The sequence below is a fragment of the Eleutherodactylus coqui genome, chromosome 13 (assembly GCF_035609145.1).
Source record: "Eleutherodactylus coqui strain aEleCoq1 chromosome 13, aEleCoq1.hap1, whole genome shotgun sequence".
NCBI lineage: Eukaryota > Metazoa > Chordata > Amphibia > Anura > Eleutherodactylidae > Eleutherodactylus > Eleutherodactylus coqui.
This window is the reverse complement of record NC_089849.1, coordinates 2,578,486-2,591,310: the sequence shown is the minus strand read 5'-3', so window position 1 is coordinate 2,591,310 and position 12,825 is coordinate 2,578,486. Positions and strand designations below refer to the sequence as shown.

Below are 12,825 nucleotides of genomic sequence, written 5' to 3'. Positions count from 1 at the left end.
AACAATATGTGCGCCCGGGGGGTGCGCAGCCCAAGGCAGGCGGCAGCCCCTTCCTAATATCACTACAGAACGTGCTGATTGTTTTGTATCAAAGCATTCTGTGCGTGAGAGAGGTCCGCAGTATATACTGCACTACTTTATTATTACTGCAGTTCTTACATTCAGCCACCGTACGTCTCCTACAGTGATGCCCCGCCGTGGGTCTGCTGTGGCTGCAGTACATCTCCTCCGGTGATGTCCCGCTGCGGGCCTGCTGTGGCTGCAGTACGTCTCCTGCGGTGATGTCCCGCTGTGGGTCTGCTGTGGCCGCCTTACATCTCCTCCGGTGATGTCCCGCTGCGGGCCTGCTGTGGCCGCAGTACGTCTCCTCCGGTGATGTCCCGCTGTGGGTCTGCTGTGGCCGCAATACGTCTGCTGCGGTGATGTCCCGCTGTGGGTCTGCACTGGCTGCTGTACGTCTCCTGTGGTGATGTCCTGCTGTGGGTCTGCTGTGGCCGCAGTACGTCTCCTACGGTGATGTCCCGCTGTGGGTCTGCTGTGGCCGCCTTACATCTCCTCCGGTCATATCCCGCTGCGGGCCTGCTGTGGCCGCAGTACGTCTGCTGCGGTGATGTCCCGCTGTGGGTCTGCACTGGCCGCTGTAGGACTCCTGTGGTGATGTCCCGCTGTGGGTCTGCTCTGGCCGCCGTATGTCTCCTGCGGTGATGCCCCGCCGTGGGTCTGCTGTGGCTGCAGTACGTCTCCTACGGTGATGCCTCACTGTGGGTTTGCTGTGGCCGCCGTACGTCCCCTGCGATAATGGCCCACCATGGGTCTGCTGTGGCTGCAGTACGTCTCCTGTGGTGATGCCCTGCCGTGGGGTCTGCTGTGACCTCCATATGTCTCCTGCAGTAATGCCCCGCTGTGAGCCTGCTCTGGCCGCCGTGTGTCTCCTGCGGTGATGCCCCACTTGGGTCTGCTGTGGCCACCGTACGTCTCCTGCGGTGATGCCCCGCTGTGAGCCTGCTCTGGCCGCCATATGTCTCCTGCGGTGATGCCCCGCTGTGGGTCTGCTCTGGCCGCCGTATGTCTCCTGCGGTAATGCCCCACTGTGAGCCTGCTCTGGCCGCCATATGTCTCCTGCAATGATGCCCCGCTGTGAGCCTGCTCTGGCCGCCATATGTCTCCTACGGTGATGCCCCGCCGTGGGTCTGCTGTTGCCGCTGTATGTCTCCTACGGTGATGTCCCACCGTGGGTCTGCTGTGGCCGCCTTACATCTCCTCCGGTGATGTCCCGCTGCGGGCCTGCTGTGGCCGCAGTACGTCTGCTGTGGTGATGTCCCGCTGTGGGTCTGCACTGGCCGCTGTACGACTCCTGTGGTGATGTCCCGCTGTGGGTCTGCTCTGGCCGCTGTCTGTCTCCTGCGGTGATGCCCCGCCGTGGGTCTGCTCTGGCCGCAGTACGTCTCCTGCGGTGATGCCCCGCCGTGGGTCTGCTGTTGCCGCTGTATGTCTCCTGCGGTGATGCCCCGCTGTGGGCCTGCCCTGCCACCGTACGTCTCCTGCGGTGATGCCCCGCCGTGGGTCAGCTGTGGCTGCCGTACGTCTCCTGCGCTGATGCCCCGCTTGGGTCTGCTCTGGCCGCCGTACTTCTCCTGCAGTAATGCCCCACTATGAGCCTGCTCTGGCCGCCATATGTCTCCTGCGGTGATGCCCCGCTGTGAGCCTGCTCTAGCCGCTGTACGTCTCCTGCGGTGATGCCCGGCTGTGGGCCTGCTGTGGCCGCCGTATGTCTCCTGCGGTGATGCCCCGCCGTGGGTCTGCTGTGGCCGCCGTATGTCTCCTGCGGTGATGCCCCGCTATGGGCCTGCTGTGGCCGCCGTATGTCTCCTGCGGTGATGCCCCGCTGTGGGCCTGCTCTGTCCGCCATGTGTCTCCTGCGGTGATGCCCCGCTGTGGGCCTGCTCTGTCCGCCGTGTGTCTCCTGCGGTGATGCCCTGCTGTGGGCCTGCTCTGGCCGCTGTATGTCTCCTGCGGTGATGCCCCGCTGTGGGCCTGCTGTGGCCGCTGTATGTCTCCTGCGGTGATGCCCCGCTGTGGGCCTGCTGTGGCCGCTGTATGTCTCCTGCGGTGATGCCCCGCTGTGGGCCTGCTCTGGCCGCTGTATGTCTCCTGCGGTGATGCCCCGCTGTGGGCCTGCTGTGGCCGGCGTACGTCTCCTGCAGTGATGCCCTGCTGTGGGCCTGCTCTGGCCGCTGTATGTCTCCTGCGGTGATGCCCGGCCGTGGGCCTGCTGTGGCCGCCGTATGTCTCCTGCGGTGATGCCCCGCTGTGGGTCTGCTGTGACCACCATATGTCTCCTGCGGTGATGCCTGGCTGTGGGTCTGCTGTGACCGCCATATGTCTCCTGTGCTGATGCCCCGCTGTGGGCCTGCTCTGACCGCCGTATGTCTCCTGTGCTGATGCCCCACAATGGGCCTGCTCTGGCCGCTGTATGTCTCCTGCGGTGATGCCCCGCTGTGGGCCTGCTGTGGCCGGCGTACGTCTCCTGCAGTGATGCCCTGCTGTGGGCCTGCTCTGGCCGCTGTATGTCTCCTGCGGTGATGCCCGGCCGCGGGCCTGCTGTGGCCGCCGTATGTCTCCTGCGGTGATGCCCCGCTGTGGGTCTGCTGTGACCACCATATGTCTCCTGCGGTGATGCCTGGCTGTGGGTCTGCTGTGACCACCATATGTCTCCTGCGGTGATGCCCCGCTGTGGGCCTGCTCTGACCGCCGTATGTCTCCTGTGCTGATGCCCCACAATGGGCCTGCTCTGGTCGCTGTATGTCTCCTGTGCTGATGCCCCGCTGTGGGCCTGCTCTGACCGCGGTATGTCTCCTGTGCTGATGCCCCGCTGTGGGCCTGCTCTGACCGCGGTATGTCTCCTGTGCTGATGCCCCGCTGTGGGCCTGCTCTGACCGCGGTATGTCTCCTGTGCTGATGCCCCGCTGTGGGCCTGCTCTGACCGCGGTATGTCTCCTGTGCTGATGCCCCGCTGTGGGCCTGCTCTGACCGCGGTATGTCTCCTGTGCTGATGCCCCGCTGTGGGCCTGCTCTGACCACCGTATGTCTCCTGTGCTGATGCCCCGCAGTGGGCCTGCTGTGGTCGTGCAGCGCTGTACATCTGTTGTGGCGGTCTTCAGCTTCCACTCCCTGTTACTGCACATGGCCATTGTTTCTGCTCATTGCAGCCATGGAACATGTAGCACAGCCGAGGCCGCGGTGTGCATCCTGACCTCCCAAAGCAAACACTTGCTCGACTTCTGCATATTAGGAACGGCTCCATTTGTTTTAGCGCTTTGTATATTTTGAACGTGATCCAGCTTCCTGTCACTCAGACTCCTTTTTAGTCCACAAACTAGAAAACTGGTCTGACGGGAGCTGCATAGTCGCCTCACTGCCCCCTGAGGTGCGGAGACCCCGTAGTGCAGCCAGTGGCCCCTGTGGCCGGCTCAGACTCAGGAGCCATTAATCCAGGAAATCAGCGTCTCCCACCATTTCCTGATCCCCGCTATACGTTATTGGAGGCGGCCCAAATAGCTCATTACAAAGAATTATTCCAAAAACATATTGTGAGGCGAGCGGATACTTTAACCCTTTCTGCACAGCAGCTGCTCGTGGATGATGCAGATAGAGCACCTAGGGCAATCTCTTCAGCCTGAAATGGCTGATAGCAGGGGGCAATAGATTGTATACCCCAGCAGCAGAGCGTCCTTGCATTGTCATGTGATCACGGCACCTTGAGGGTACGTTCATACCTGGTGGAAATGGCGGCACAAAATCCACAGTGCTTTATAGTAACAGCGATCGGGAGGGAAGAATACAAATCTGCAGCATAAATTGACCTGCGGAGCGGATTTAACCCCTTAGGGACCACCCATACGTGTTTTCATGTCCTGGGTGTCTGGGCTCTATTCTACAGGGCTGTAAAAGCATGCGGCCCTGTGGAGTAAAGCCCCGCGGTATGGAGTGCGGCAGCTCCTTGACGAGAGCCTGGAGTCACGCAATCGCTGTCATCCATTACATAACGTAAACGTATGAAAGATCGGATCGGTGAGGAAGGATGAAACTACTCATTGGCGCCCGCGGCGATCAGGTCTTGTAAGTACCTGCCGCAGGTTCCTGTGTATGCACGCCAGTCGACAAAATGTTGGGCACATGTGCAGAAGGCCGGAGAGCCCAGGAAATGTAAGATCTAAAGGTAGCCGAGAGCCAGGACATGTCACCAGGGGATTCGGTCCCCGCTCACCCGATCATCCATGTAAAGGGAAAAGAAGGTTAGGGTTTCATCTCCCCTCACGGATCCTATCTCTGTGAGGGCAGATGAAATTACTTACCTAAGGCCCCGCATTTGTTCCCCGAGGGGATCTTTATCCGCAGACCTATCCCCTGCTTCTGCACATGTGCCTGTCGGCAAAATGGCGGACGCAAGCGCAAAAGCCAGGGAGGACCCAGGACATTTACAATCTCCTGGCTGCTGAAGGTAGCAGAGAGCCTGCAGATTTCACTTGGGGCGGCGGGGTCAAATGGTATGAAAGGCAGCGATCCACTAGTCAGGCCGCTCTCACACCACTAGATGGGAATTGTGGATTACGCAAGTGTTTCATCTGCGGTAATATGCGGATCAATCAATCGCATTGGATTACACCATCCGCTCACATTAGCGGGTCAGAATTACGGAATTCACTCGCAGAAAACGGAACTGTCATGAAAGTGACATTTATGGGAAAAATAATAATTCTAGTTATTTTTCAAATACTTTATAATGTTTGCAAAAAACTGTGGGGTCAGAATGCTTTGTACACGCCTGGATAAATGGGCTGAGGGGTCTAGATTTCACAGTGGGGTCACTTGTGGGGTCGTTCTATCGTTTTGGCAGCTTGATGGTTCTACAAGTGACAGTGGGGCCGGAATGTATTCAGTTGTGCCCTGCAATCCAGCGGGCGTCCCTCCATTACAGGCCGAGCCGTGCGTCCTGTAGGTAGATTGGGGCCACAACGGGTCTGACCACGGGACACACAGGGGGATACATCTTGGGGTGAAAATCTTCATTTTTATGGCACTATAGAAAAAAACTGCCTTTAAAATGACACATTTGCAAAAATAAGACATTTTATTTTCTTTCTCCTGTAAGTGGCATTAACTACTTAAAAGAAGCTGTGGGATCCAAATCCTCCTGCCCCTCTGAATATATTGAGGGGTGTACTTTTTTAAATGGGTTATTTGTGGGGGTCTCTATCATTCTGACACCTGCGAGCCGCTGCAATCTTAGCTTGGTGCAGGAAAATGTTCCTTGAAATGTTAATAATTAATGTTAAGTTTAGAGATGAGCGAGCATACTCGTTAAGGCAGGGGGCATACTCGAAAAGATTCGGCAGGGGGCAGGAAGAAACGGGGCGAGATCTCTCTCCCCCCCCCCCCCCCCCCCCCTCCTTCCCGCTCACCCCTGCTCACCCCAGCCGGCCCCCGAATCTTTTCGGACGAGCAGGCATGTACTCAAAAATGTCGATACTCACTCGAGTAATTTGCCTTAACGAGTACGCTCGCTCATCTCTAGTTAAATTTGTTCGTCTCCTAAATGGTTTAAAAAAAAGAAAGTTTTTCCTATGTGCGTCCAGAATAAAGTAAACAGATGGAAATATATATCTTATCAAAAATGTGTCCAGTAGGTTTGCACATATTTGACATATTCCAGTTGAAAATGCTATACGACAATTTTTTTCTAAATTTTCCCAATTTTGGCACCTTTAATAATTATACACACATTCTATCGTCTATTTTTACCACCTTAATGAAGCACAACAAGTGGCGAAAAAACTGCATCAGAATCCCTGGGATCTGCAGAACCTTTACAGAGTTATTCTATGTTAAAGAGACACATGGCAGATCTCCAAAATTAGGCTCCATCACTAAGGCGCAAACAGGCTTGGTCACTAAGGGGTTAAAATTTACAGCAAGTCAATTTTTGCTACGGATTTCCCCCCCTTGTACTGGAAAGGATGAAGTCTGCAGCAAAAATGTCTCCAAATCCACGTGTCACGTGCCGCCTGATGGGGATTTCTGAATGCAGAATATGTACGAAAATCTGAATGCAGCCATTGGCGGTGTCCTCTCCTGCGAGCGGCTGATGGCGGTCTCCTCTCCCGCGAGCGGCTGATGGCGGTCTCCTCTCCCGCGAGCGGCTGATGGCGGTGTCCTCTCCCGCGAGCGGCTGATGGCGGTCTCCTCTCCTGCGAGCGGCTGATGGCGGTCTCCTCTCCTGCGAGCGGCTGATGGCGGTCTCCTCTCCTGCGAGCGGCTGATGGCGGTCTCCTCTCCCGCGAGCGGCTGATGGCGGTCTCCTCTCCCGCGAGCGGCTGATGGCGGTCTCCTCTCCCGCGAGCGGCTGATGGCGGTCTCCTCTCCCGCGAGCGGCTGATGGCGGTCTCCTCTCCCGCGAGCGGCTGATGGCGGTCTCCTCTCCCGCGAGCGGCTGATGGCGGTCTCCTCTCCCGCGAGCGGCTGATGGCGGTCTCCTCTCCCGCGAGCGGCTGATGGCGGTGTCCTCTCCCGCGAGCGGCTGATGGCGGTGTCCTCTCCCGCGAGCGGCTGATGGCGGTGTCCTCTCCCGCGAGCGGCTGATGGCGGTGTCCTCTCCCGCGAGCGGCTGATGGCGGTGTCCTCTCCCGCGAGCGGCTGATGGCGGACTCCTCTCCTGCGAGCGGCTGATGGCGGTCTCCTCTCCCGCGAGCGGCTGATGGCGGACTCCTCTCCCGCGAGCGGCTGATGGCGGTGTCCTCTCCCGCGAGCGGCTGATGGCGGTGTCCTCTCCCGCGAGCGGCTGATGGCGGACTCCTCTCCTGCGAGCGGCTGATGGCGGTCTCCTCTCCTGCGAGCGGCTGATGGCGGTCTCCTCTCCTGCGAGCGGCTGATGGCGGTCTCCTCTCCTGCGAGCGGCTGATGGCGGTCTCCTCTCCTGCGAGCGGCTGATGGCGGTCTTTGCTTCTGTTTGTCTGGGATGTCCTCAGCGGAGTCAGCAGGCTAGCAGTAGCTTGCAGAGTCCATCTGCCTCTGATGGGTTTCTTGCAGCAGAGCTTCGTCTTCCGTCTCTTGGCTTCTGCTCCGATACTGTTCTTAAACAAGGTTCTTTAGAGCGGTCAAGCTGCCGTGCGCCTCGGGGGCATGTGAGTGACGGCAGACCTCCAAGTGTGACGGCTGCAGACTGTTGCCGCAGCGTGTCCATCATCTGTATGACATCGGCTCACATAGTGTGACGGACCCGGAAGGTACAGGATCGCCATTCTGTATTCCTGCAGCTCCCAGAGGACAAGACCCCAACTTGATCCCCATCATAGGCATCGTATCCTGCTTAGTTATGCAGCCTCGCCGCGGCATCACTACATCGCTGAGCTTACAGAAATACCAGCCAAACCTGAGGCCTCAATAGATGCTGGGTGTTGTAGTTCCCACCAGAGCCTCCTGCCAGTTCTTCATGCGCCGGAGTTTTATTAGCAGGAGACCAAAAAGTCATTTTCTGCTGGTAAACGACATAAATGAAACACACGGCAATGAAACGCGCGGTCTCCGAGGAGCCGCTTCCCTCATTACCATTCTCTTAGGTGGAATCATTCCCCGCAAATGTTATTTTGTGAAATGTAAATGTTAGATGAGATTTAGGTGTTTTGTGCTTTAATATTTATATGGCGGCGGGGGGGATCATTAGGCATGCAGAGGGAATAAATTATCCGTCTCTTGCAGGTAGAAGGAAATGCTAGATCTAGTGATACCACAGAGCCTGTCTGTGACCAGTGGCTGCTCCGACACCCTGAAGTTCATCCCTTCTGATGACCTAGTGGGTAAGTGTCTGCGCTGGCGAGGGGAGACCCCCTAGAGACGGGGGGCTGCAGGAGAGCGCTGGGATACATGTGTCGGTCCTGCTGAATGGGGGGCTTTTACTAAACTTACAAGGATAACTTGCTGATTTAGTGGGGGTCTCACCAATGACCAGATCAGCTCTCCTGTCACTGCGGGAGTCGCACCTCCCCCACAATGATGTGGCCAAGCTTGTGCAGTCAGCGCTCCATTCAATGGGGCTGACGGAAGTAGCCGGGCTCGGGAATCTCCACAGTCCCATTGAAAGTGAATAGAGCACTAGTGTCCTCCAGTAACCCCGTAGTGAAGAGGACAGGGGACACAAGACCCCCACCAATCAGTAAGTTATCCCCCATTCTGTAGGTTTCCTGTGGCTAGCGGATAACTTGCAGTTTAACCCCTTGTTTGTTATTGATCCTTTCTGAACCATTAAAGCCTGTCAGAGTGCATGCTGGGTATATCTAAGAGACTGTGCCCCTCATTTGCATATAGTGCCCAGTACAGTATTGCCCCTTGATTGCGGATGGCCTGATGTGCTCTTCTACATACATAGTATGTTGGGCTGAAGGGAGACAATGTCCATGCAGTTCAGACAGTTTCCTCCCCACCTTGTTGATCCAGAGGAAGGCAAAAAACCCAATGAGGTAGAAGCCAATTTAGCCAATTTAGGGGGGAAAATCCTTCTTGACTCCATAATGCCATGATAATCCCTGGATCAACTCCAAGATCCGGATCCACAACCCTGCTGGTCATTCAGTGTCTAGATCCTGTAATATCGGAGCGCTGATCTCTTTTGCGCTGCCCCTGATGCTTCCGGAGGTGCTGATAGTTTGGGGTTTCAGAATATAAGATAATGGGCGTTCTCCTTGTTTTGTGTCTGTTATTTTCTTCTCCACTTGACCTTCAGACGTCCTCTAAATAATTTATCTTGAATCGGTTCCATCGGGAAACGTTCCTCGGGCGACTTTACACCAGATTTCACGGAATGATTTCCTGATTCCTTCTCAGGAATGTTATTGATGCCCAGGAAGGTCTTCTCTGGCAGATACCGGACGCTTGTGTGACGGCGGACTGCGGCCTGTAAAGCCATTAGAAGACGCCAAACCTGTTTAACACATCACTGGCAGCGCGGAGGAGTCTGGCACCCTGATCCGCACCCGCCTCTAATTCACTTAGTCTGACTCCTCCGCACCGCGTCCTACCAGAAATAAGGAAGAGATTGGGGGGAACTGAAAGGACTTAAAGACCCCCCACGGGTGCAGGTGCAGCGCTGATGAGAATCACAGCTTCATTCATCTCCCATCTATAGTCCTTTTCCTTCTGTTCCCTGATGGGGACCCTTCGCTCTGCTCCTTCTCATCTGGGTCCATTACTAGCAGAAGGACGGTGTCTGCACAATGCCGGTCGAAGCCGCTAAAGGCTCTTCTTCATTCAGTACATGCAGGTGTCTGATACTACAGAACAGAATCATTTAAGGCATCAGAGGTTCCATCTGTACAGACAGGGGCGAGCGTGATATCAGAGAAACTCAGAGCCATATTGCGCTTGAAAGATGACATTTTTCACTGCAAGTGGGATGCAATTTGCAAGAAAATGTCACTGCATCCCCCGCTTATTCAATAGGAAAGTTATAAAAAGCGCATCCCGCTCACATGAAGCTCGCCCTACATACAAGTGCCATGCCATCTTTAACTTGCCCATAGCAAATAATAGGCGAGTTTTCTGTAGTCTTGCAGAAAAATAGGAGATGCTGCATTTTTTCTGTCTTGTAGCATCGCCCACGTAAATATGGCCTCCTAGTGCTGTGACACTCCGGCAAAATCATCTGCATGTCAGACGTGGATTTTGACGCAGATTTGAAAATTGTTACATTTTGCTGCAAATCTGCACTAAAACCCGCATGGTAGACATGTGAACCTGGTATGTGTGAGAGCGCCCCCAAGGGGCCTTTCACACATGCTGAATATTTTTGCAAGATGCGCCTAAAGACGCAGCAAATTCTGCACCAAAATCCACATGTTTAGGGCTAAAACAGATGAGCGCATGCACAAATATACTCGCCGCTGCGGAGCGTATTTACCCGTGAACCAGTGATCTATTTTTTGGACTATTCAAACTGAACGCAATAGCGTGCGCGTTTGAGACGGAGAGTAGGAAGAGGTCCTGCACGATCTTGTCATGCGGCTAGTATTAATGCACAAGAATCCCGCTAGTGAAAACGAAACCATTGAAATTAAAGCTTTTGTTCCATTTTGCGGCTCTGATTACGACGGCCGCAAAACGGGACAAAATGAAGGCCTTCTGAGGACGCCCTTCCATGCAGGAAATGGAGGTAAGATCTGCAGCAGATGAGGTGCATCATGCTGAAATATCCCACACGTGTGGCAGGTCCCCCCTAGTCAATAGCTTCACCCGGCACAGTTGGCGTGCGGCGAATGGTAGCTTGGACAAACCAACACTTTTACTTTTCTGTGCCAACAATGGAAGAGAAATCTAGACGTGTTTAGTGTTGATCTGAGCCCAGTCATATGTAGATATAAGCCGAGTCTCGCTGCACTGTTCTCCTCTACTACAAGGAAGTAACGCCAGTGCCTGATCCAGCATGCCAGCAGCGTCAGCTAACTGACTCTGTGACAGGGCCTCCAGTGTAGGCCCTGGCGTCACGTGAAGGAGCCGTCAATTGGTTTGCAGCTTTCTAATAGACGTTATGGCTGATCTTTTAAAAACCGGTATTTTGTACGACCTTTTTCCAGGCAGCTCCTGCTGTCAGCCGGGGTCAGAGGGGAAGCTGCTGCTCGGACCCCTGTGTAGCGGCAGGCACTCATAATTGCTGGCAGCTCTCAGTAATATCAATGACCTGCAATCACAAGCAGCGGCCACTACGCGGGGGCTGCCTGGAAAGCCCCTTTAATATAAGCCCAACCTTCTGAAGATATGCTTGCTGTGTATTAAGAGTCGAGCGAGGTGAGGGCAGCGGACAATGCTGAAGAGTTGCAGATGTTTGGGTAAATGGGACTTTTGCAACATTTTTCTAACAGTGTTGATCATCTTCATTTCCATATCGCCACCATATTCTGTAGCGCTGCAGACGTTCTGCCAGCATTCTGGTGTAAACACTTTTGTGAAGACTCCCCTTTTGAATTTCAGTTGCAACCACTTTCAAGATCTCTGTTTGCTGTCAGTGCATAGAAGCATTGTCTCAATAAGACCTGTGTGACACGGGCACGCTATTGTGCACAATGCACAGTGAATAGAACCCTTTGATTTCAGGCGCTTCCTTCACATAAGTCTATTTCAATTGTGCAAAAACATAACCTGCATGCGCTATTTCCCTGCGTATTTGTGCGGTAAGGAGCACATATCGGACTAATTACCCATTTTGATGAATCGGAACATGGTTGCGTGCACAAATGTAAAGTACAGTAATACCCGCACATGTGCGAGCACACGCTTCTGCCCGTGTGACACTGGAATACTTCCCGTAGGAGATAAGCTGGCTGGTACAGTGGATATAAAAGGTCTTTGCGCCGGTGAAGCAGCAGGTTGTTGTCATGTTCCAAAACCCGACAAAGATGAATATTTGCCGCCTCTCCCCTCCGTGTCCCCCGTTATCGGGACAATCCCAGAGAACTGCGGTTGTGTAAGGGCTCACACCCCTTATATTTGGCTCAGGATCAGCCAATGATAGACAGTAGTCAGCACTCCGCAGACATTACGGACAGGGATTCTGGGGCCTCCATATGAAGATCCGCTCTACTGGGAGGATTATACTGACATTTTCTGGGCCAGTAAAGATCTTACAAGACATCAAAGGGGCCTGATTGTTAGAAGGTGTCAGTCAGGAGAAGGAGAGCAAAACCTGTCCAAGCCATTACATGTACCATGGGGCACAGGGGAGACTGTCAGCAAGAAGGGGACCAAGACATCTCCAAGCCATTACATGTACCATGGGGCACAGGGGAGACCGTCAGCAAGAAGGGGACCAAGGCATTGCATATACCATAGAGCACAGGGGAGACCGTCAGCAAAAAGGGGACCAAGACATCACCAAGGCATTACATGTACCATGGAGCACAGAGGAGACCGTCAGCAAGAAGGGGACCAAGACATCACCAAGGCATTACATGTACCATGGAGCACAGGGGAGCACACTAGAGCTGAACCCCAGTGTAGATCTGTGGTGGCCTGAAGAGGGCGCTGCGCACCAGAGCTGAACCCCAGTGTAGATCTGTGGTGGCCTGAAGAGGGCGCTGCGCACTAGAGCTGAACCCCAGTGTAGATCTGTGGTGGCCTGAAGAGGGCGCTGCGCACCAGAGCTGAACCCCAGTGTAGATCTGCGGTGGCCTGAAGAGGGCGCTGCGCACCAGAGCTGAACCCCAGTGTAGATCTGTGGTGGCCTGAAGAGGGCGCTGCGCACCAGAGCTGAACCCCAGTGTAGATCTGTGGTGGCCTGAAGAGGGCGCTGCGCACCAGAGCTGAACCCCAGTGTAGATCTGCGGTGGCCTGAAGAGGGCGCTGCCCAGCAGAGCTGAACCCCAGTGTAGATCTGTGGTGGCCTGAAGAGGGCGCTGGGCACCAGAGCTGAACTCCAGTGTAGATCTGTGGTGGCCTGAAGAGGGCGCTGCGCACCAGAGCTGAACCCCAGTGTAGATCTGTGGTGGCCTGAAGAGGGCGCTGCGCACCAGAGCTGAACCCCAGTGTAGATCTGTGGTTGCCTGAAGAGGGCGCTGCGCACCAGAGCTGAACCCCAGTGTACATCTGCGGTGGCCTGAAGAGGGCGCTGCCCAGCAGAGCTGAACCCCAGTGTAGATCTGCGGTGGCCTGAAGAGGGCGCTGCGCACCAGAGCTGAACCCCAGTGTAGATCTGTGGTGGCCTGAAGAGGGTGCTGCGCACCAGAGCTGAGCCCCAGTGTAGATCTGTGGTGGCCTGAAGAGGGCGCTGCGCACTAGAGCTGA

General features: G+C 55.0%; 1 protein-coding gene across 2 annotated transcripts in view; it reads left to right on the top strand.

The window, feature by feature from the left end:
- The window catches only part of EYA2 (EYA transcriptional coactivator and phosphatase 2), a 142,489-nt gene that overhangs the window by 59,003 nt on the left and 70,661 nt on the right, over positions 1 to 12,825 (top strand). For both annotated transcript variants that reach the window (XM_066586102.1, XM_066586101.1), the window contains exon 2: positions 7,756 to 7,853. In XM_066586102.1, coding sequence (XP_066442199.1) covers positions 7,766 to 7,853 — 88 coding nt within the window. In that variant the 5' untranslated portion in view covers positions 7,756 to 7,765. The remainder of the gene's footprint in view (positions 1 to 7,755; positions 7,854 to 12,825) is intronic.